The sequence below is a fragment of the Ranitomeya variabilis genome, chromosome 4, assembly GCF_051348905.1.
Source record: "Ranitomeya variabilis isolate aRanVar5 chromosome 4, aRanVar5.hap1, whole genome shotgun sequence".
Classification (NCBI taxonomy): Eukaryota; Metazoa; Chordata; class Amphibia; order Anura; family Dendrobatidae; genus Ranitomeya; species Ranitomeya variabilis.
In genome coordinates this window covers 548,961,046-548,984,148 of record NC_135235.1, presented here as the reverse complement: position 1 = coordinate 548,984,148, position 23,103 = coordinate 548,961,046, and the positions used below count along the sequence as shown (strand labels likewise).

Sequence of the window (23,103 nt, the reverse complement as noted above, 5' to 3'; positions counted from 1 at the left end):
TGGCTAGCTGGAAGCTCTGGGGGTGCAGAGTGGCACCACCGCACCGTGAGTCGGTGCGGGGGTATTTTTTGCACACTCTGCGTGGTTTTTGTAGTTTGTTGTGTTGACCGCAAAGATCCCTTTTCTATCCTCAATCTGTTTAGTTAGACTGGCCTCTCTTTGCTAAAGCCTATTTCATCCTGTGTTTGTGATTTCCTCTTAACTCACAGTCAATACTTGTGGGGGGCTGCGTTTACCTTTGGGGAAATTTCTCTGAGGCAAGTGAGGCTTTGTTTCCTTTCTTTAGGGGTAGTTAGCTCTTAGGCTGTGAAGAGGCGTCTAGGCAGAGTCAGGCACGCTCCACGGCTATTTCTAGTTGTGTTGATAGGAGTAGGGTTTGCGGTCAGCAGAGTTCCCATTTCCCCAGAGCTCGTCCCGATTCCGTGTTTAACTATCAGGTCATTCCTGGTGCACCTAACCACCAGGTCCATAACAGTACAGCTGGCCCACAAAGTGTTAATGCATCTCAATAGAGGGAAAAAGAGAAGTTCTGAGACCAATTTTTTTTTTTTCTCTGCAGTGTGTTTTGCCTTTCTTTTCCCCTTAAACTCTGGGTGGTTCAGAACTCAGGTGTGGATATGGACATTCAAGGTCTGTCCTCTAGTGTAGATCAACTCGCTACAAGGGTACAAAACATTCAAGATTATGTAGTTCAGAATCCTATGTTGGAGCCTAGAATTCCAATTCCTGATTTGTTTTCTGGAGATAGATCTACATTTCTGAATTTCAAAAACAATTGTAAACTGTTTCTTGCTCTGAAACCCCGCTCTTCTGGTGACCCTATTCAGCAAGTGAGAATCATTATTTCTTTGTTGCGTGGCGACCCTCAAGACTCGGCATTCGCCCTGGCGCCAGGAGATCCTGCATTGCGTAATGTAGATGCGTTTTTTCTGGTGCTGGGATTGCTTTATGATGAACCGAATTCTGTGGATCAGGCAGAGAAAATTTTGCTGGCTTTGTGTCAGGGTCAGGATGAAGCGGAGGTATATTGCCAGAAGTTCAGAAAGTGGTCTGTGCTTACTCAGTGGAATGAGTGTGCCCTGGCAGCAATTTTCAGAAAGGGTCTTTCTGAAGCCCTTAAGGATGTTATGGTGGGGTTCCCCACGCCTGCTGGTCTGAATGAATCAATGTCCTTGGCCATACAGATCGATCGGCGCTTACGTGAGCGCAAAACTGTGCACCATTTGGCGGTATCCTCTGAGCAGAGGCCTGAGCCTATGCAATGTGATAGGACTTTGACCAGAGCTGAACGGCAAGAACATAGACGTCAGAATGGGCTGTGTTTTAACTGTGGTGACTCCACTCATGCTATCTCTGATTGTCCTAAGCGCACTAAGCGGTTCGCTAGGTCTGTCACCATTGGTACTGTACAGCCTAAATTTCTTTTGTCCGTTACTCTGATTTGCTCTTTGTCATCCTATTCTGTTATGGCATTTGTGGATTCAGGCGCTGCCCTGAATTTGATGGACTTAGAGTTTGCCAGGCGCTGTGGTTTTTTCTTGGAGCCCTTGCAGCATCCCATTCCTTTGAGGGGAATTGATGCTACACCTTTGGCCAAGAATAAACCTCAGTACTAGACCCAGTTGACCATGTGCATGGCTCCTGCGCATCAGGAGGATATTCGCTTTTTGGTGTTGCATAATCTGCATGATGTGGTCGTGTTGGGTTTGCCATGGCTGCAGGTCCATAATCCAGTATTGGATTGGAAATCAATGTCGGTGTCCAGTTGGGGCTTTCAAGGGGTACATGGGGATGTTTCATTGTTGTCAATTTCTTCCTCCACTCCTTCTGAAGTCCCTGAGTTTTTGTCGGATTACCGGGATGTATTTGATGAGCCCAAGTCTAGTACCCTACCTCCTCATAGGGATTGTGATTGTGCTATTAATTTGATTCCTGGTAGCAAGTTCCCTAAGGGACGACTTTTCAATTTGTCTGTGCCAGAACACGCCGCTATGCGGAGTTATATAAAGGAATCCTTGGAGAAAGGGCATATCCGCCCGTCGTCGTCACCATTGGGAGCAGGGTTCTTTTTTGTGGCCAAGAAGGATGGTTCTCTGAGACCTTGTATAGATTACCGCCTTCTTAATAAAATCACGGTCAAATTTCAGTACCCTTTGCCTCTACTGTCTGATTTATTTGCTCGGATTAAGGGGGCTAGTTGGTTCACCAAGATAGACCTTCGAGGGGCGTATAATCTCGTGCGTATTAAACAGGGCGATGAATGGAAAACAGCATTTAATACGCCCGAGGGCCATTTTGAGTACCTGGTGATGCCATTCGGCCTTTCTAATGCTCCCTCTGTGTTTCAGTCCTTTATGCATGACATCTTCCGAAAGTATCTGGATAGATTCATGATCGTATATTTGGATGATATTTTGGTCTTTTCGGATGATTGGGAGTCCCATGTGAAGCAGGTCAGAATGGTGTTCCAGGTCCTTCGTGCTAATTCCTTCTTTGTGAAGGGATCTAAGTGTCTCTTTGGAGTTCAGAAGGTTTCCTTTTTGGGCTTCATTTTTTCCCCTTCTACTATCGAGATGGATCCTGTTAAAGTCCAAGCTATTTATGATTGGACTCGGCCTACATCTGTGAAGAGCCTTCAGAAATTTCTGGGCTTTGCCAATTTTTCCCGTCGCTTCATCGCTAATTTTTCTAGTGTTGTTAAACCGTTGACTGATTTGACCAAGAAGGGTGCTGATGTGGTGAATTGGTCCTCTGCGGCCGTTGAGGCTTTTCAGGAGTTGAAACGTCGTTTCTCTTCGGCTCCTGTGTTGTGTCAGCCAGATGTTTCGCTCCCTTTTCAGGTCGAGGTTGATGCTTCTGAAATTGGAGCAGGGGCTGTTTTGTCTCAGAGAAGTTCTGATTGCTCTGTAATGAAGCCATGTGCTTTCTTTTCGAGAAAGTTTTCGCATGCTGAGCGTAATTATGATGTTGGCAATCGGGAGTTGTTGGCTATGAAGTGGGCATTCGAGGAGTGGCGACATTGGCTTGAAGGAGCCAAGCGGTTGAATCCTAGACAAGCTCGTTGGTCGCTGTCTTTCTCCCGTTTCAATTTTGTGGTTTCGTACCTTCCGGGTTCTAAGAATGTGAAGGCTGATGCCCTTTCAAGGAGTTTTGTGCCGGATTCTCCTGGGGTTCCTGGGCCGGCTGGTATTCTCAGAGAGGGGGTAGTTCTGTCTGCCATCTCCCCTGATTTGCGGCGGGTGCTGCAGGAGTTCCAGGCTGATAGACCTGACCGTTGTCCAGCGGAGAAACTGTTTGTCCCTGATAGATGGACTAAGAGTTATCTCTGAGGTTCATTGTTCGGTGTTGGCTGGTCATCCTGGGATTTTTGGTACCAGAGATTTGGTGGCTAGGTCCTTTTGGTGGCCTTCCTTGTCGCGGGATGTGCGTTCTTTTGTGCAGTCTTGTGGGACTTGTGCTCGGGCTAAGCCCTGCTGTTCTCGTGCCAGTGGGTTACTTTTGCCCTTGCCGGTCCCGAAAAGGCCCTGGACGCATGTTTCCATGGATTTTATTTCAGATCTTCCTGTTTCTCAAAGGATGTCGGTCATCTGGGTGGTTTGTGATCGCTTCTCTAAAATGGTCCATTTGGTACCCTTGCCTAAATTGCCTTCTTCCTCTGATTTGGTTCCATTATTTTTCCAACATGTGGTTCGTTTGCATGGCATTCCGGAGAACATCGTGTCTGACAGAGGTTCCCAGTTTGTTTCAAGGTTTTGGCGGTCCTTTTGTGCTAAGATGGGCATTGATTTGTCTTTTTCTTCGGCTTTCCATCCTCAGACAAATGGCCAAACCGAACGAACCAATCAGACTTTGGAAACTTATCTGAGATGTTTTGTTTCTGCGGATCAGGATGATTGGGTGACCTTCTTGCCATTGGCTGAGTTCGCCCTTAAAAATCGGGCCAGTTCGGCTACTTTGGTTTCGCCTTTTTTTTGTAATTCTGGTTTTCATCCTCGTTTTTCTTCAGGGCAGGTTGAGCCTTCGGACTGTCCTGGTGTGGATTCTGTGGTGGACAGGTTGCAACAAATTTGGACTCATGTGGTGGACAATTTGACCTTGTCCCAAGAGAAGGCTCAACGTTTCGCTAACCGCCGTCGACGTGTTGGTCCCCGACTTCGTGTTGGGGATTTGGTTTGGTTATCATCTCGTTATGTTCCTATGAAGGTTTCTTCTCCTAAGTTTAAGCCTCGTTTCATTGGTCCTTATAAGATTTCTGAAATTCTTAATCCTGTATCATTTCGTTTGGCCCTTCCTGCTTCTTTTGCCATCCATAATGTGTTCCATAGGTCGTTGCTGCAGAGATATGTGGCGCCTATGGTTCCCTCCGTTGATCCTCCTGCTCCGGTGTTGGTCGAGGGGGAGTTGGAGTATGTGGTGGAGAAGATTTTGGATTCTCGTATTTCGAGACGAAAACTTCAGTACTTGGTCAAATGGAAGGGCTATGGTCAGGAGGATAATTCCTGGGTTGTTGCCTCTGATGTCCATGCTGCCGATTTAGTTCGTGCCTTTCATTTGGCTCGTCCTGATCGGCCTGGGGGCTCTGGTGAGGGTTCGGCGACCCCTCCTCAAGGGGGGGTACTGTTGTGAATTCCGTTCTCGAACTCCCTCCTGTGGTCATGAATGGTACTTCGGTGAGTTCTGTCCTTGGACTCCCTCTGGTGGCTGTGAGGGGAGCTGCTGGTTCTGAGATTCCTTCCCCAGCTGCCCTCGTTTAGGGCTAGGCTAGGATTCTCTATTTAACTCCACTCAGATCGTTACTCCATGCCAGCTGTCAATGTTCTAGTACTGGTTCAGATCTCTCCTGGATCTTTCTGAGGACCTGTCTACTCCAGCAAAAGCTAAGTTCCGGCTTGTTCATTTGTTACTTATGGTTTTTCTTGCTAAGTTCTAGTCCAGCTTGCTATCATGAAACTGCCTGGCTAGCTGGAAGCTCTGGGGGTGCAGAGTGGCACCACCGCACCGTGAGTCGGTGCGGGGGTATTTTTTGCACACTCTGCGTGGTTTTTGTAGTTTGTTGTGTTGATCGCAAAGATCCCTTTTCTATCCTCAATCTGTTTAGTTAGACTGGCCTCTCTTTGCTAAAGCCTATTTCATCCTGTGTTTGTGATTTCCTCTTAACTCACAGTCAATACTTGTGGGGGGCTGCGTTTACCTTTGGGGAAATTTCTCTGAGGCAAGTGAGGCTTTGTTTCCTTTCTTTAGGGGTAGTTAGCTCTTAGGCTGTGAAGAGGCGTCTAGGCAGAGTCAGGCACGCTCCACGGCTATTTCTAGTTGTGTTGATAGGAGTAGGGTTTGCGGTCAGCAGAGTTCCCATTTCCCCAGAGCTCGTCCCGATTCCGTGTTTAACTATCAGGTCATTCCTGGTGCACCTAACCACCAGGTCCATAACAGTCTGTACCCTGATGTCTTGCCTGCGTCCTGATGACCTTGTGGACATGATGTCCTGCCTGTGTCCTGATGTCCCGCCTATGTGTGCCTCGGTGATCCGTTGGTGCCTTGGGGTCCACTGGATGGTACCCTTCTGGGAGGTGTGGAATTGGGAGCCTGATGTCATTATGTTTTGTTTATGTACTGTGTGACTTTACTTTAGTAAACTTTACTTTCTCTATACCTGAAGTTGTGCGGTGTTATCATGTCCTACGTGTCTCTTTCCTTGTCCACATGCTTAGCTGCCACAGAACCCCGGTCTCAGCCCTCCCCTAGTTTGGGTAGGCCCAGGACCCCCTCTGCGGTATAAAGGGTCCGTATTGCGTCCCTCGGGGATGCGCGCCCTACACCGTCGTGGTCGGTCGGCGTGGGGGCATCTATGGGCTGGGACACACCAGCGGCTGCAGCTGATCGTGACAGTTTCCCATCCTGTACTAATAAGTATGAAATCTAAATATAATCTAAACTGGCAGCCTTTGCAAATGAACAACTTGGTACTTCAGACAACTGCAACAAATGATCAATTAAACACAGCAAATTATCTACCCATGCTGAAATCTCTGTCCTCGGATATCTTAAACATGTTCAAAAGTGAGTCCTCCTGGACTAGACGGATAGCAGCTTTCCAAATGCTCTTTCTACCAAAAATGTATTTCTTCTCTGTGCTCTACCTATTCTCCTACCACAGCCATATTTTTAATCAGGCACAAAAAATCCTAAACTAGTTAATCTGGACACCTAGGAAACATAGAATTGCCACTAAAATACTGAACAAAAAATCAGGAGGCCTCAACCTACCCAACCTAAATCTATTTAGCTTCTCAAATTAACTTTCTGAAATCGTCTCAACACTGGGTTCATATGGAATCATCTTGCCCTTACAAAAACCCTCAAAGTTTTATTAATTACATCCCTACCCAAACTCCTTCCTCTTCCCCTTAGGCCGAGCACAATTTCCACTTATTTACAGATCTGGAAGAAATGTAATCGGCAGAACAATCAAGTTAGTTCCCCCTTTCCTGTGGTTCCCATTGAAACTTTGGAATTGCTCCTCCCAGATATCCATCTTAAAGACTGGAAACAAAAGAGGGATTTTTGGTACTCACCGTAAAAGCTTTCTTGGAGCCTTCATTGGAAGACACAGGTAACCACGTGTGCTGCTGTCGCTAGGAGGCTGACACTAGGCAAAAAAAGAAAAAATAGCTCCTCCTCAGCAGTACAGACCCACCAACAGGCACAAAGCGACTCAAGTTGTGTAAAAGTAGGAGAAGCACGAAAAACTCAACATATGTACCAACTCAAAACAAAGGCACGTGGGCCCAACAATGGTACAAACATTAAGGAGGGTGCTGTGTCCCCCAATGTAGGCGTCAAGAAAGAGATTTTACAGGGAGTACCAAAAATCCCTCTTTCTTTATCATTTCATTGGGGGACACAGGTAACCATGGGAGGTCCAAAAGCAGTCCCAAGAGTGGGAATAGAAAGAATGCAAAACAAAAACGAATATAGGTTGGCCAGTGCGCGACCGCCGCCTGCAGAACCTTCCCACCCAATCCTGTATCGGACGAGGCATGGGTATGAACCCTGTAAAACCTCGCAAAGGTGTGCAAGTACGACCAGGCTGCGGCCTTGCAGATCTGCAAGGCCGAAGCCTGGTGACGAACAGCCCAGGAAGCTCCCACGGCCCGAGTGGAGTGAGCCTTCACTCCCGGAGGAGGCTGTTTGTCAGTATGCCTCCAATATTGCCGAACGAATTCAAAGAGCAATAGTGGACTTAGAAGCTGAGAGCCCCTTACGACGACCTTCGGGGATGACAAAAAGGGAATCAGACTGACGAAAAGAAGCAGCCCTAGAAAGATAGACCCGAATAGTTCTGACCAAATCCAGCTTGTGGAGGTACTTTTCCAGGGGATGAACCATGGAAGGACAAAAAGAAGGAAGGTCAATGTCTTCATTGATGAGAAAAGCAGAAACAACCTTGGGGAGAAAAGAAGGAACGGGTTGAAGGACTACCTTGTCCTGATGCAAGATCAGGAATGGAGAACGACAAGACAGAGGTGCCAGCTCAGAAACCCTCATGATAGAGGTAATGGCGATTCAATTACCTTCCATGACAGGAGAGAAAAAGAGATGTCCTGGATGGGTTCAAAAAGCGTGCGCTGAAAAGCACTAAGGACAAGGATCAAATCCCATGGATCTAACGGGGAATGGTAAGGTGGCACCGGCAGCAGGTGGGCGACCCCCTGAATAAAAGTTTTCACCTGCGAATGAGAAGCTAGATCTCTCTGGAAGAGAATGGACAGAGCGGAAGCCTGTCCCTTAAGGGTACTAGAGACAGACCAGAGTAAAGACCCGCCTGGAGAAAGGCAAGGACGGAAGGAAGGGAAAAGGACATTGGGAACAAGTTGTTCTCCTCACACCACTGGAAGAAGGCCTTCCAACATCTGTGGTAGATGCGCGAGGATGCTGGTTTTCTCGCCTTAATCATGGTCTGAATGACCTTATGAGAAAATCCGGCTTCATTCAGGACGGGGGCCTCAACACCCATGCCGTTAAACTCAGAGGCTGAGAACTTGGGTGGAAGAAGGGGTCTTGTGATAGAAGATCTGGACAGTCTGGAAGCCTCCAGGGAATGTCCATGAGCATGTTGACCAGCTCCGCGTACCAGTGCAGTCTTGGCCAGTCTGGGGCTAACAGGATAACAGGAATCCCTTCTGCCTTTATCTCTTTCATGCCTCTTGGAATCAAGGAGAGAGGCGGAAAAAGATAAGGCAGTTGAAACTGGGACCATGGGATCACAAGGGCATCGCAACCGATGCCCAGCCGATGTCGGGACCTGACAACGAACCAAGGAACCTTGTGGTTCATCCGAGACACCATGAGGTCGACGTCTGGAGTGCCCCATCTCTGGCATATCTGGTTGAAGACAGTGGGATTGAGAGACCACTCGTCTGATTCGAGACCCTGACAACTCAGAAAATCGGCTGCTCAATTTTCCACCCCTGGAATGTGAATGGCCGATAAGGCAGGGACGTGCCGTTCTGCCCATCTCAGAATCTTTGACACCTCTGACATGACTTGTTTGCTGCGAGTTCCGCCTTGGTGATTTATGTAGGCCACAGCCGTGGCGTTGTACGACTGAATGCGGATCGGCTTGCCTGCGAAGAGGGACTGCCAGTGAAGAAGACCAAGGAATATTGCCCTGATCTCTAATAGATTGATGGGGAGAAAGGCCTCCTGAGCGTTCCAGCGACCCTGCGCTACGTGATGAAGGAAGACCGCTCCCCAACTGAGAAGACTGGCGTTGGTGGTGATGACTTGCCACGGCAGAGGGAGAAAAAACCTCCCGCGCAGAACTGATGCGGACAGCGTCCACCAAGTCAGAGATTGCCTCACTTTGAGAGGCAGAAAAACCGGTCGGTCCAGGGAAGCAGTCCTCTTGTCCCAAGCAGACAAGAGTGCCAGTTGAAGAGGCCGAGTGTGGAACTGGGCATAAGGCACGGCTTCCATGGAGGCAATCAATTTCATGCAGGACCATAGAGGAAGGGGGGCTGGACTTTTCAGCGAGCGGATTTGCTGGCAAAGAGATGCAAACTTCTCATCTGGGAGGAAGATACGAGCTTGAGCTGTGTCGAACTCCATAATTAGGAACATCAGGGGCTGAGCTGGGATTAGGGAGGACTTCTCCCTGTTGACTATCCAGCCTAGATGGATGAGAGTGTCCAGAACGATCTGAAGACTCTGATCGCAGTCTCGACAGGACGGTCCCTTGATCAGATGATTATGAGAATCCCCTTGGAACGATGGATGGCCATGACCGCTGCCATGACCTTCGTGAACACCCTGGGAGCAGACGCCATGCCGAAAGGAAGAGCCGTGAACTGATAATGATTCTCCTGGATCGCAAACGGAAGGAATCTCTTGTGTTGCACAAAAATCAGAATGTGGAGATAAGCGTCCTGGATGTCTACGGAACAAAGGAATTCTCCTGGCTCCATGGAGGCGATCACCAAGCGTAGGGACTCCATCCTGAAGTGGCGGATCCGAACGTGACAGTTCAACTGCTTGAGATCCAAGATTGGAAGGAGGGATCCATCTTTCTTCAGGACTACAAAAAGATTGGAGTAGAACCCTGAAAATCGTTCATTCCAAGGAATTGGTATGATTACTTCTGAGCGTAGAAGAGAAGAGACGGCCTGAAGAACCCCTGGGGCTTGAGAAGGAAGTTTTGGCAGGCGAGACAGAAAGAAACGTCTGCCTGGGGAGGAAGAAAAGTCGATCTTGTAACCGGACGTAACGATCTCTCTGACCCAGGTGTCGTTGACCACCGACAACCAAGCGTTTCTGAAGAAAAGAAGTCTGCCTCCCACCCTGCAAACATTTCCAGGTGGGGGTGACCCGTCACTTAGAGGAGAACCTGTGGGAATGGGACCCCGAAGACTTTTATGGGCGGCCTTTACCCCTCTAGTGAGGTGCAGGTTTGAAGGATGGCTTCCTTTTTTCACTTGGGGCCGACAAGCGGTCCTCCTGGGAGGTAGTCCCTGAGAAGGAGAAAGATTGAAAGGAACAAAAAGGCAGAGGCCCTTTCTTGTTAAAGGCATGTCTAGATCTGGACTGAGGAAGAGAAGTACTTTTCCTCCTGGTAGCCTCTGAAATTATCTGGTCCAGTCTGGACCTAAAGAGCCTAGAACCCTGAAAGGCCAGGGTGATGAGTGACTTTTCAGAGGTTGGATCAGCATTCCATGCCTTCAACCAAAGGACGCGGCGTATGGCAGTGATGTTGCTGCTTGCTCTGGCCGCATCCAAGGAGGCAGCCAAAAGGTATTTTCTGGTGTGAGCAATCTGGTCCGCCAAATCTGCCAGCTCATCCGCATGGGCTGCCGCAGAAATGCCTTGGCAAAATATTTTGGCCCAGGCAGAGATGGACTTAGCCACCCAGGTGGAGGCTCAATCTTCCTGTCTGTAGTATTCTTAAGAGACGCCCCATCTGGCAGAGAGAGAACTGTTTTGGAAGATATGCGGGAGACTGGCGGGTCCACTACAGGGGACTCTGCCCACTTGCCGACAAGAACTGGACTAAAGGAATAGAGGATGTATAGCTGCTTACCGAGACCCTACCGAGAAGTTCCCAATGTTTAGCCATAGTTGTCTTAAACTCCTTATGATTAGGGAAAGTCCGAGAAGGACGTTTTACCCGTTTGAAGGAGACGGATTGCTCTTCAGCGGGAACCTCGTCTTCTTTTAGCTTAAGAGTTTGTGTAATAGATGCAGGGCATGGTAGATAGCCTTATCCTGGCTATGACACCTAGTCCGTATCGGATTCAGATCTGGACTGGGATAGCACATCTGACCCAAAATCTGCCTCTAAGGAAGAGGAATGGGGAGAGGGGGGCACCCTGGAAGATGCTGAGGGGCCCGGGGAGGTGGATGAGGAGCTAGAGTGAGCCCGCTTCCTAGCCCCTTTTTTTCCGATCTGTCCCTGTGAAGGTCGTGGTCAGGTGCTTGCGAATCTCTCTGAGAGGCGTTCAGAAAACTTGTGGCTGCAGATAGATGTGGAAAGCGTTCTAGGACCTGGACCAGGGACTGGGAAACCTTAGTCAGGTCGGAGACCAACAGCCCACTTCGGGGGGGAGGGAAGTGCTCTCATCCCGGGCATTAGGGTGCCCCTATGGGACAGACATGGTGGAAGGACTGCAGAACCAGCAGAACGGGGAGGACAGACCTAAGGACCACTTTATTTTGCAGCGGGCGCAAGCGTAATGAACGACAGTGGGTTTTGAGGGGGGAGAACTACCTCTGGAGAGTTAGGCATAAGTCGAGCTTGAGGTACTGCTCAGGAGTGTTATAATGGAAGGAGCCTACCCAATGCAGGGATGAACAGGAGAGGACCCAGGATAGCTGTGGCCCCCTAGTCCGAGGAAGATGCAGAGAGACTGGAGACTGAAGACGCAGGATCCAGCAAAGATGGCCCCCCCGCAGTGCAAACACAACCGCATGCTGTAGAGCAGAGGGTGTGGCAAGAGAAGCTGGATGGGAAGAAGATGAATCCGGTTGGCCGATGAGATGAAGGGGGGTGGCCAGCATGAAAAAAAAAACTAATGCGCCCCTTTGAGTGGCCGATGCACCAGGGGGCGTGGCCAGCTGAGAAGATCTGCCGGATACCAAAACAAAAGTGCCCCTCTGATTGGCCGACACGCGGGGGGGCATGGCCAGCAGAGAGAATCTGCCAGTCGGCAAAAAAGAAAGCACTGGCCTGATAGGCTGGCAGTCGGTGGGTGGTGAAAGAAAAAGGGCACCGAAAGAAAGCGCGCGCGCGGGACCCTGACAGATCTGACAAGAGCGCAAAATTTAAAGTGCACTGCCGGGGAAGAAGGAGATGTGGCAATATAAAATAGCCGGGGCTGAAAAATATGGCCGGGCTGAAAGGGACTAAAGGTACTTGCTGCACGTCACTGTCAGTGGAGGAACCCTGTCCCAAAAAAGGGACAGGAATGAGAAGGGAACTGCCTGCGCCAGACGGGGGGACATGGAAAGAATACCTTAGCAGCAGGTGGGTCCACGAATCCTCTTCACGGATGAAGATTCATCAGGAGCCATTGGGTGGGAGAGGGTCACTGGCAACGGGAATCCTCCTTCTTGCACCGTCTCCGAACGGTGCAGAAGACGTCATCAACCCCTTGCAAGAAGGGTGGAGGCCCCCCGCTGGTGATCATCGTATTCCCCTCAGCCCTCTACGAGGAGAGGGGTGAGGAGGGAAAAGGCAAGGACTGGCCACCAAAAATCAACCTGAAACACCCAAAAGGGTGACAGGGGAGAGAAGTCCTGCCTGTAGGTCCGAGAGTGGGCGATGTGGACGACACATCTAGTGGACCACACTAATCTTTTGGTCGCATACATATGGGAAAAGAGACACTACACCCTGTTACTCTAGAACGAAGAACCTGAAAAACAAAGGAAGAAGATTAATAAAACAGTAACAGGGAACCTGCAAGGGAAAATGCGGATCTGGGATCAGATCCAGGTTCGCCTCCTACAGACACTAAGCTTAAACGGAGTTGCTTTGTTCCTGTTGGTGGGTGTATACTGCGGAGGAGGAGCTATTTGTTTCATTTTTTGCCTAGTGTCAGCCTCCTAGGGACAGCAGCACACACCCATGGTTACCTGTGTCCTCCAATGAAGCGATAAAGAAAAGGAATCTACCTCGTGAGAGATTTGTTGGATAGGAATAACCTTCATGGATTTGAATATTTACACCAATACTGCCAAGTGTCACACCGATACTTCTATAAATATTTGAGAATCAGACATATACTAATACTCTCCGTTTTCAGTTTCAGAAAATGCTATCATATTCACTCTATGGTCTATACTGAATTCTCTTGGAGGCCTCCACCCAAAATATGCTATGTTAAATGGCAAAGATGATTTCACTAAATCTACCCCTTTCCTGTCCTGAGAGAACAATCTGGGCAACTTCTTCCCCAACAGTACTTGGATCACTTCTCTATCATTAATCCACAAAATCTTCCACTGTGCTACACATGTAGCATCAGCAATGAAAACTATTTTCAGATGGTACCACACACCGTGAAAACTTAGTATTATCTATCCTGGCACATTATCATTATTCTGGAGGGGTTGTGGAATGAAAGGGATATTCATATATATTCTCTGATCCAGTCCAAACTTGACAGACTTGTGGAGATCCATCTTTGTTTTGGTCTCTTGAGTCTTCCAAATTCCTAGTTCACCTTCCTCTTCTCTAGCTACTCTTCTAGGACATGAACAAAATTCCACCTCAAGGCAAAATAATCACTGCTCATATTCTTATGGCTAGGAAACTAGCCATTGCTAGGAATTGGAAGTGCTCCAACATTCCTTTCGGTGAAGAAATTATTTCAGCTGTAAATATAATTAATGTTTTCCTATAAAAACCATAATGCACCTACAGTGGGGGAAATAAGTATTTGATCACTTGCTGATTTTGTAAGTTTGCCCACTGACAAAGACATGATCAGTCTATAATTAAAAAGGTAGATTAATTTTAAAATTGAGAGATAGAATATCAAAAATAAAATCCAGAAAATCACATTGTATCTACTATATAATTGTCTAAGGGGTACTTCCGTAACGGATATTCATTCGCTGATTGGTCTCGCCAGCTGCCTGTCATGCCTGCCGCGACCAATCAGCGACGCACACAGTCCAATTAGTCCCTCCCTACTCCCCTGCAGTCAGTGCCCACTCCATACTCCTCACAGTCACCGCTCACACAGGGTTAATGCCAGCGGTAACGGACCGCGTTATGCCATGGGTAACTCACTCTGTTACCGCCGCTATTAAACCTGTGTGACCAAGTTTTACTATTGACGCTGCCTATGCAACGTCAATAGTAAAAGGATCTAATGTCAAAAATAATTAAAAAAAATGAAAATCATTATATACTCACCTTCCGCCGCCTTTCCTGCTCCTCGCGACCCTCCGGAAACCGCTCCGTGCAAGCGGCAGGTTCCGGTAGCAAGGATCGTATGGGAGAAGGACCTGCCATGACGTCACGGTCATGTGACCGCGACGTCATCACAGGCCCTGCGCGCCTGCGCGAGAAGGACCTGCCATGACGTCACGGTCATGTGACCGCGACGTCATCACACCCTGGGACCGGAAGCTGCCGCCTGTACCGCGCACAGGCGACAGAACTACAAGTATGGTGAGTATGTTAGAACTACAAGGGGCCCTCAGATCGGAAGGTGAGTATGTTTATTTGTTGTTTTTTAACCTGTGACATGGGGACATGACTGTGGATGGGCAATATACTACGTAGCTGGGCAATATACTACGTGGCTGAGCAATATACTACGTAGCTAGGCAATATAATATGTGGCTCTGTGCTGTATACTACGTGGTTCTGTGCTGTATACTATGTCACTGGGCAATATACTATGTGGCTGGGCAATATACTACGTCGCTGTGCAATATACTACGTGGCTCTGTGCTGTATACTACGTCACTGGGCAATATACTACGTGACTGGGCAGTATACTAAGTGGCTGGGCAATATACTACGTGGCTGGGCAATATACTACGTGTGCTGTGCAATATACTACGTGACTGGGCAATATACTAGAATACCCGATGCGTTAGATTCGGGCCACCATCTAGTAAATTTTATAAATGTATTTGCATTTTGCAATAAGAAATAGGTAATTGATCCCGCTGGCAAACAAGACTTAATACTTGGTGGCAAAACCCTTGCTGGCAAACACATCAGTCAGAAGTTTTTTGTAGTTGATGATGAGGTTTGCGCACATGTCAGGATGAATTTTGGTCCACTCCTCTTTGCAGATCATCTCTAAATCATTAAGATTTTGAGGCTGTCGCTTGGCAACTTGGAGCTTCAACTCCCTCCATAAGTTTTCTATGGGATTAAGGTCTGGAGACTGACTAGGCCACTCCAGACCTTAATGTACTTCTTTTTGAGCCACTCCTTTGTTGCCTTGGCTGTATATTTTGGGTCATTGTCTTGCTGGAAGACCCAACCATGACCCATTTTTAATGTCCTGGCAGAGGGAAGGAGGTTGTCACTCATGATATTACAATACAAGGCTCCATCCATGTTCCCATTGATGCGGTGAAGTAGTCCTGTGCCCTTAGGAGAGAAACACCCCAAAACATAATGTTTCCAACTCCATGCTTGACAGTGGGGACGGTGTTCTTTGGGTCATAGGCAGCACTTCTCTTCCTCCAAACACGGCGAGTTGAGTTAATGCCAAAGACCTCAATTTTTGTCTCAGCTGAACACAGAACCTTCTCCTAATCACTCACAGAATCATCCAGTTATTCATTGTTCATTGCCGGCACATGTGCATTCTTGAGAAGGGGGAACCTTGCAGGCACTGCAGGATTTAAAACCTTAACAGCATAATGTGTTACCAATGATTTTCTTGGTGACTGTGGTCCCAGCTGCCTTGAGATCATTAACAACCCCCCCCACCCCCCGTGTAGTTTTAGGCTGATCTCTCACCTTCCTCATGAGCAAGGATACCCCACGAGAAGAGATTTTGCATAGTGCCCAGATCGATGTCGATTAACAGTCATTTTGTATTTGTTCCATTTTCTTACTATTGCACCAACAGTTGTCTCCTTCTCACCCAGCATCTTACTTATGGTTTTGCAGCCCATTCCAGCTTTGTGCAGGTCTATGATCTGGTCCCTGACATCCTTATAAAGCTCTTTGGTCTTGCCCATGTTGTAGTTTTAGAGTCTGACTGATTAATTGAGTCTATGGACAGGAGTCTTATAAAGATGATTATGTAAGACAGCTGTCTTTAATGCAGGTAACGAGTTGATTAGGAGCTTCTAACTGGTCTGTAGGAGCCAGAACTCTTAATGGTTGGTAGGGGATTAACCCCTTCCTGACATCGGACGTACTATCCCGTCGAGGTGGGGTGGGCCCCCATGACCACGGACGGGATAGTACGTCCAGCGCGATCGGCGGCGCTCACGGGGGGAGCGCGGCCGATCGCGGCCGGGTGTCAGCTGCCTATCGCAGCTGACATCCGGCACTATGTGCCAGGAGCGGTCACGGACCGCTCCCGGCACATTAACCCCCGGCACACCGCGATCAAACATGATCGCGATGTGCCGGCGGTGCAGGGAAGCATCGCGCAGGGAGGGGGCTCCCTGCGGGCTTCCCTGAGCCCCCCGCAGCAACGCGATGTGATCGCGTTGCTGCGAGGGTCTTACCTCCCTCCCTGCCTGCTCCAGACCCGGATCCAAGATGGCCGCGGATCCGGGTCCTGCAGGGAGGGAGGTGGCTTCACAGAAGCCTGCTCAGAGCAGGCACTGTGAAGCAGCCTGCACTTCTCTCAGATCGGTGATCTGTCAGAGTGCTATGCAAACTGGCAGATCACCGATCTGTATTGTCCCCCCCTGGGGCAAAGTAAAAAAAATAAAAAAAATTTTTTCCAAATGTGTAAAAAAAAAAAAAAATATTCCAAAATAATGAAAAAAAATATATATATATTATTCCCATAAATACATTTCTTTATCTAAATAAAATAAAAAAAACAATAAAAGTACACGTATTTAGTATCGCCGCGTCCGTAACGACCCGACCTATAAAACTGGCCCACTAGTTAACCCCTTCAGTAAACACCGTAAGAAAAAAAAAAACGAGGCAAAAAACAACGCTTTATTATCATACCGCCGAACAAAAAGTGGAATAACACGCTATCAAAAAGACAGATATAAATAACCATGGTACCGCTGAAAGCGTCATCTTGTCCCGCAAATAACGAGCCGCCATACAGCATGATCAGCAAAAAAATAAAAAAGTTATAGTCCTGAGAATAAAGCGATGCAAAAATAATTATTTTTTCCATAAAATAGTTTTTATCATATAAAAGCGCCAAAACATAAAAAAATAATATAAATGAGGTATCACTGTAATCGTACTGACCCGAAGAATAAAACTGCTTATCAATTTTACCAAACGCGGAACGGTATAAACGCCTCCCCCAAAAGAAATTCATGAATAGCTGGTTTTTGGTCATTCTGCCTCACAAAAATCGGAATAAAAAGCGATCAAAAACTGTCACATGTCCGAAAATGTTACCAATAAAAACATCAACTCGTCCCGCAAAAAACAAGACCTCACATGACTCTGTGGACCAAAATATGGAAAATTTATAGCTCTCAAAATGTGGTAACGCAAAAAATATTTTTTGCAATGAAAAGCGTCTTTCAGTGTGTGACGGCTGCCAATCATAAAAATCCGCTAAAAAACTCGCTATAAAAGTAAATCAAACCCCCCTTCATCACCCCCTTAGTTAGGGAAAAAAAAAAAAGTATTTATTTCCATTTTCCCATTAGGGCTAGGGTTGGAGCTAGGGTTAAGGCTACAGTTAGGGTTGGGGCTAAAGTTAGGGTTAGGGTTGGGGCTAAAGTTACGGTTAGGGTTTAGATTACATTTACGGTTGGGAATAGGGTTGGGATTAGGGTTAGGGGTGTGTCTGGGTTAGAGGAGTGGTTAGGGTTACTGTTGGGATTAGGGTTAGGGGTGTGTTTTGATTAGGGTTTCAGTTATAATTGGGGGGTTTCCACTGTTTCGGCACATCAGGGGCTCTCCAAACGCGACATGGCGTCCGATCTCAATTCCAGCCAATTCTGCGTTGAAAAAGTAAAACGGTGCTCCTTCCCTTCCGAGCTTTCCTGTGTGCCCAAACAGGGGTTTACCCCAACATATGGGGTAGCAGCGTACTCGGGACAAATAGGACAACAACCTTTGGGGTCCAATTTCTCCTGTTACCCCTGGGAAAATACAAAACTGGGGGCTAAAAAATAATTTTTGTGGGAAAAAAGAAATATTTTTTATTTTCACGGCTCTGCGTTATAAACTGTAGTGAAACACTTGGGGGTTCAAAGTTCTTACAACACATCTAGATAAGTTCCTTGGGGGGTCTAGTTTCCAAAATGGGGTCACTTGTGCAGGGCTTCTACTGTTTAGGTACATTAGGGGCTCTGCAAACGCAATGTGACGCCTGCAGACCATTCCATCTAAGTCTGCATTCCAAATGGCGCTCCTTCCCTTCCGAGCCCTCCCATGCATCCAAACGGTGGTTCCCCCCACATATGGGGTATCAGCGCACTCAGGACAAATTGGACAACAACTTTTGGGGTCCAATTTCTCCTGTTACCCTCGGGAAAATACAAAACTGGGGGCTGAAAAATAATTTTTGTGGGAAAAAATTTTAGTTTTATTTTTACGGCTCTGCATTATAAACTTCTGTGAAGCCCTTGGTGGGTCAAAGCGCTCACCACACATCTAGATAAGTTCCTTAGGGGGTCTACTTTCCAATATGGTGTCACTTGTGGGGGGTTTCTACTGTTTAGGTACATTAGGGGCTCTGCAAACGCAATGTGACGCCTGCAGACCATTCCATCTAAGCCTGCATTCCAAATGGCACTCCTTCCTTTCCGAGCCCTTCCATGCGCCCAAACAGTGGTTCTCCCCACATATGGTGTATCATCGCACTCAGGACAACTTGGACAACAAATTTTGGGGTCCAATTTCTCCTGCTACCCTCGGGAAAATACAAAACTGGGGGCTAAAAAAATAATTTTTGTGGGAAAAAATTTTTGTTTTATTTTTACGGCTCTGCATTATTAACTTCTGTGAAGCCCTTGGTGGGTCAAAGCGCTCAAAACACATCTAGATAAGTTCCTTAGGGGGTCTACTTTACAAAATGGTGTCACTTGTGGGGGTTTTCAATATTTAGGCACATCAGTGGCTCTCCAAACGCAACATGGCGTCCCATCTCAATTCCTGTCAATTTTGCATTGAAAAGTCAAACGGTGCTACTTCCCTTCCGAGCTCTCCCATGCGCCCAAACAGTGGTTTACCCCCACATATGGGGTATCAGCGTACTCAGGACGAATTGTACAACTTTTGGGGTCCAATTTCTTCTCTTACCCTTGGGAAAATAAAAAATTGGGGGCGAAAAATAATTTTTGTGAAAAAATGTGATTTTTTATTTTTACGGTTCTGCATTATAAACTTCTGTGAAGCACTTGGTGGGTCAAAGTGCTCACCACACCTCTAGATAAGTTCCTTAGGGGGTCTACTTTCCAAAATGGTGTCACTTGTGGGGGGTTTCAATGTTTAGGCACATCAGGGGCTCCCCAAACGCAACATGGCGTCCCATCTCAATTCCAGTCAATTTTGCATTGAAAAGTCAAATGGCGCTCCTTCGCTTCCGAGCTCGGTCATGCGCACAAACAGTGGTTTACCCCCACATATGGGGTATCGGCGTACTCAGGACAAATTGTACAACAACTTTTGGGGTCCATTTTCTCCTGTTACCCTTGGTAAAATAAAACAAATTGGAGCTGAAGTAAATTTTTTGTGAAAAAATGTTAAATGTTCATTTTTATTTAAACATTCCAAAAATTCCTGTGAAGCACCAGAAGGGTTAATAAACTTCTTGAATATGGTTTTGAGCACCTTGAGGGGTGCAGTTTTTAGAATGGTGTCACACTTGGGTATTTTCTATCATATAGACCCCTCAAAATGACTTCAAATGAGATGTGGTCCCTAAAAAAAAATGGTGTTGTAAAAATGAGAAATTGCTGGTCAACTTTTAACCCTTATAACTCCCTAACAAAAAAAAATTTTGGTTCCAAAATTGTGCTGATGTAAAGTAGACATGTGGGAAATGTTACTTATTAAGTATTTTGTGTGACATATCTCTGTGATTTAAGGGCAAAAAAATTCAAAGTTGGAAAATTGCAAAATTTTCAAAATTTTCGCCAAATTTCCATTTTTTTTGCAAATAAACGCAGGTAATATCAAAGAAATTTTACCACTATCATGAAGTACAATATGTCACGAGAAAACAATGTCAGAATCGCCAAGATCCGTTGAAGCGTTCCAGAGTTATAACCTCATAAAGGGACAGTGGTCAGAATTGTAAAAATTGGCCCCGGTCATTAACGTGCAAACCACCCTTGGGGGTGAAGGGGTTAAATACTTATTTCTCACTGCAAAATGCAAATACATTTCTATAATTTATACAATGTGATTTTCTGGATTTTATTTTTGATATTCTATCTCTCAATGTTAAAATTAACCTACCTTTAAAAATATAGACTGTTCATGCCTTTGTCAGTGGGCAAACTTACAAAATCAACAAGGGATCAAATATTTATTTCCCCCACTGTATTTTCCACAAAGAGTGGTATTTATGGTTGTCGTTCACCTAATTGCAGTGGCCCCCCTTTTGGCAAACATATCACCTGAAGTGTACACCTAAATAATATATCTCTATGTCCCCTTTCCTAATTTCCTCCTCGCATTGTTTCATTTTGTTTCCCATTACATTTCTTTATGGTTACTGTATACCTAATAATTCTGTTTGTGAGACAACTATTGATTGTGTTTTTATTATAACATTTTACAAATGTTTTAATTGGAGAAAACCAAATAAAAATTATTTAAACAGAAAAAAAGTCCAATGATAGAAGCTGCCTAAGGGCTCATACTCACCTGCGAGAAACTCGGATGAGTCTTGCCCTTCAATGCCCGGCACTGCCCCCGGCACTCAGATCGGAGCGTGCAGCCACATAGCAATACATGCAGCTTCCCGCTCTGCTCCTGAGTGCCGGGTATTGACGTGCGAGACTCATCCAAGTTTCTCGCAGGTAAGTATGAGCCCTTAGACAACAAAACGAAGATGCCAGTCCCAGACTTGCTGTATGTGGAGCGGACCTAAGGTTTGTAGAGCAGACCTAAGGTTTGTGGAGCAGACCTAAGGTTTGTGGAGCAGACCTAAGGTTTGTGGAGCAGACCTAAGGTTTGTGGAGTAGACCTAAGGTTTGTGGAGCAGACCTAAGGTTTGTGGAGCAGACCTAAGGTTTGTGGAGCAGACCTAAGGTTTGTGGAGTAGACCTAAGGTTTGTGGAGCAGACCTAAGGCTATCTTTCCCGAAATCAGACAGACACATGTAGGACTACTCACCACACTGGAGTCTCCAGGACACATCTCTGGCACATCACATTCATTAATAGGCTCCCGACAAACTGTGCCCCTTGGTTCATACTGTGATCATGACAGAAAAGAAGGATGCCTGCTTATATTCATAAATTATATTAGTTTGTCCAATTACTTTTCAGACTTTGACAACGGAAGGATTATGTATAAAATGGTTGTAATTCCTAAACAGTGAAAGGGTTATTTCCAGAAAAAAAACAGTTTTCTCCTATCTGTAGGATTGAGTATAACTTGCTGATCATTGGGGGTTTGACCACTGGAACTTCCAGTGACCGTGATCCCAAGAACAGGGATTTATAGTCCTATCTTTAATGGAGTGAAGGTGCACATACTCAACATCTGAGCCATTCATTATCAACCCAACTGCGGGAATTAGCTAAGAAAAGCACTTTGCTTTCTCGGGCATTCCAATAGACAATGAATGCAGTGGAGGTCGAGCATGTGCCCCTCTACTCCATTCAAAGTGGGGCACTATACTGAAATTATTTAATTTCAATGATGTGCTCAATTTATATCATATATTACTTGAGCACGATTTAAGGAAAAATACTAAGAAGCGTAACTAGCCCCATTATCAGGATCACTGGGGTCCCACAGGTTGGATCCCAGCAAAAAAACAGGTCATTCACTATAAAACGGATGGGGCATAACTTGTTTATTTTTGGTGGGGAATAACCCTTTAAAGTCAACTTTTTGTGAAATCCCTTAAATTAAACCTGAAAGTCTATAACAATCACATCTTAATGGCTTTGTTTCAAATGCACGATCCTAATAAAATGATGAAAATTCTGTCTCAGTAAAACGCGTCAGAACAAGTTGTGTATATACACTCATCTATAGTCCACATAGTAACATGATAAAAACTCTTCACACCCCTGTTGAAATGCCAGGTTTCTGTCATGTAAAACGGTACAGATTATGGGTGACATTAGTTGGAAAAAGCTCTACAATGATTCTTCTTGGTATGATTTATTTACATGACAAAAACCTGCCATTTTTACAGGGTTGGGTAGACTTGTTATATCCACCATATATTTCATGATGTAATATATTAAGATAAAAACTAAAAATAATGCCCACTATCTCTCGGTGGCATATTCCTCACTCTCGCGATCATTATGGAGAAATGATCCTCTGCCAGTTTCCATACCTTACATCGCCGACAACACAGCCCGTCACTACACATGGCATCATGGCTGAGTGTGCACTTCTTACAGCAGTTCAGGGCGCCACTTTTTTTACATTCCTGTCAATTACAATAACAGGGCACATCATTATTATTTGGGGCTTTGTAAAACCACCCGCAGCTATCATTATTGTAAAGTAGACATTCACTACTCTGCAATGCGTGCACGCTTCAGTGCAGTCAGAGCTTCTTTCTTTTTTTTAGCGCCCATGCTATTTGTTGCGTAACTTACATGGCAAGTCTAGGTTAGGCGCAAGAGATGCACCTTATTTATTAAGACGCATGTGCCTCTTACTCAGGGTGGACAACTCCTGGACGACCCCTTGAAGCATAATACATAAAGACTGCTAGTATATAGAATAAAGGAGAATTATTGTAGATTAATATTTATTTATGGCGATCATTGCTGAGCAGTGACCACATAGGTACAAGCATTGTGAACAGCAATATATACAATATGTCCAGTTTAATAAAACATGAGAACATAAAGAAAACGCCAGACTTAAAAAATTGCCAGCAACCAGTCACTTTCTCATCTAAACCCTGCTCTTTCTGGCATTATAAGTCCAATGGGCGGAGCTACTCAATGATTGACAGCTAAGTTTCTATGCATGTTCACAAAGGGCAAGCTGTCAATCATTCATTAAGACCACCCACTGGACTCAAACTGAACATTTTCACAACGCCATATCGATCTGCTCCGCTCTCCTGTACTAGTCCATGCTGGGTACTTACAGTAGGTGAGCCACAGTCACATTCTTCCCCCACTTCCACAAATCCATTCCCACAGGATGGAGCATCCAATAGCTAAAAAAAGGAAAGAACAAGAGGACAATCATTAGGAGGGGTGACTGAAAGTGTCCTTTTTGGCTTTATTCTGGCTGGATTTTGTTTCTTTAAGTTT

The 23,103-nt window shown here is 46.1% G+C and overlaps 1 protein-coding gene across 1 annotated transcript in view; it reads right to left on the bottom strand.

Moving 5' to 3' along the window:
- The window catches only part of ADAM11 (ADAM metallopeptidase domain 11), a 174,357-nt gene that overhangs the window by 47,693 nt on the left and 103,561 nt on the right, over positions 1-23,103 (bottom strand). Inside the window, exons 16-18 of the mRNA XM_077252617.1 lie at positions 22,935-23,006; positions 22,164-22,259; positions 20,981-21,061 (exon numbers count right to left, since the gene is read on the bottom strand). Of these exons, the coding sequence (XP_077108732.1) occupies positions 20,981-21,061; positions 22,164-22,259; positions 22,935-23,006 (249 nt within the window). The remainder of the gene's footprint in view (positions 1-20,980; positions 21,062-22,163; positions 22,260-22,934; positions 23,007-23,103) is intronic.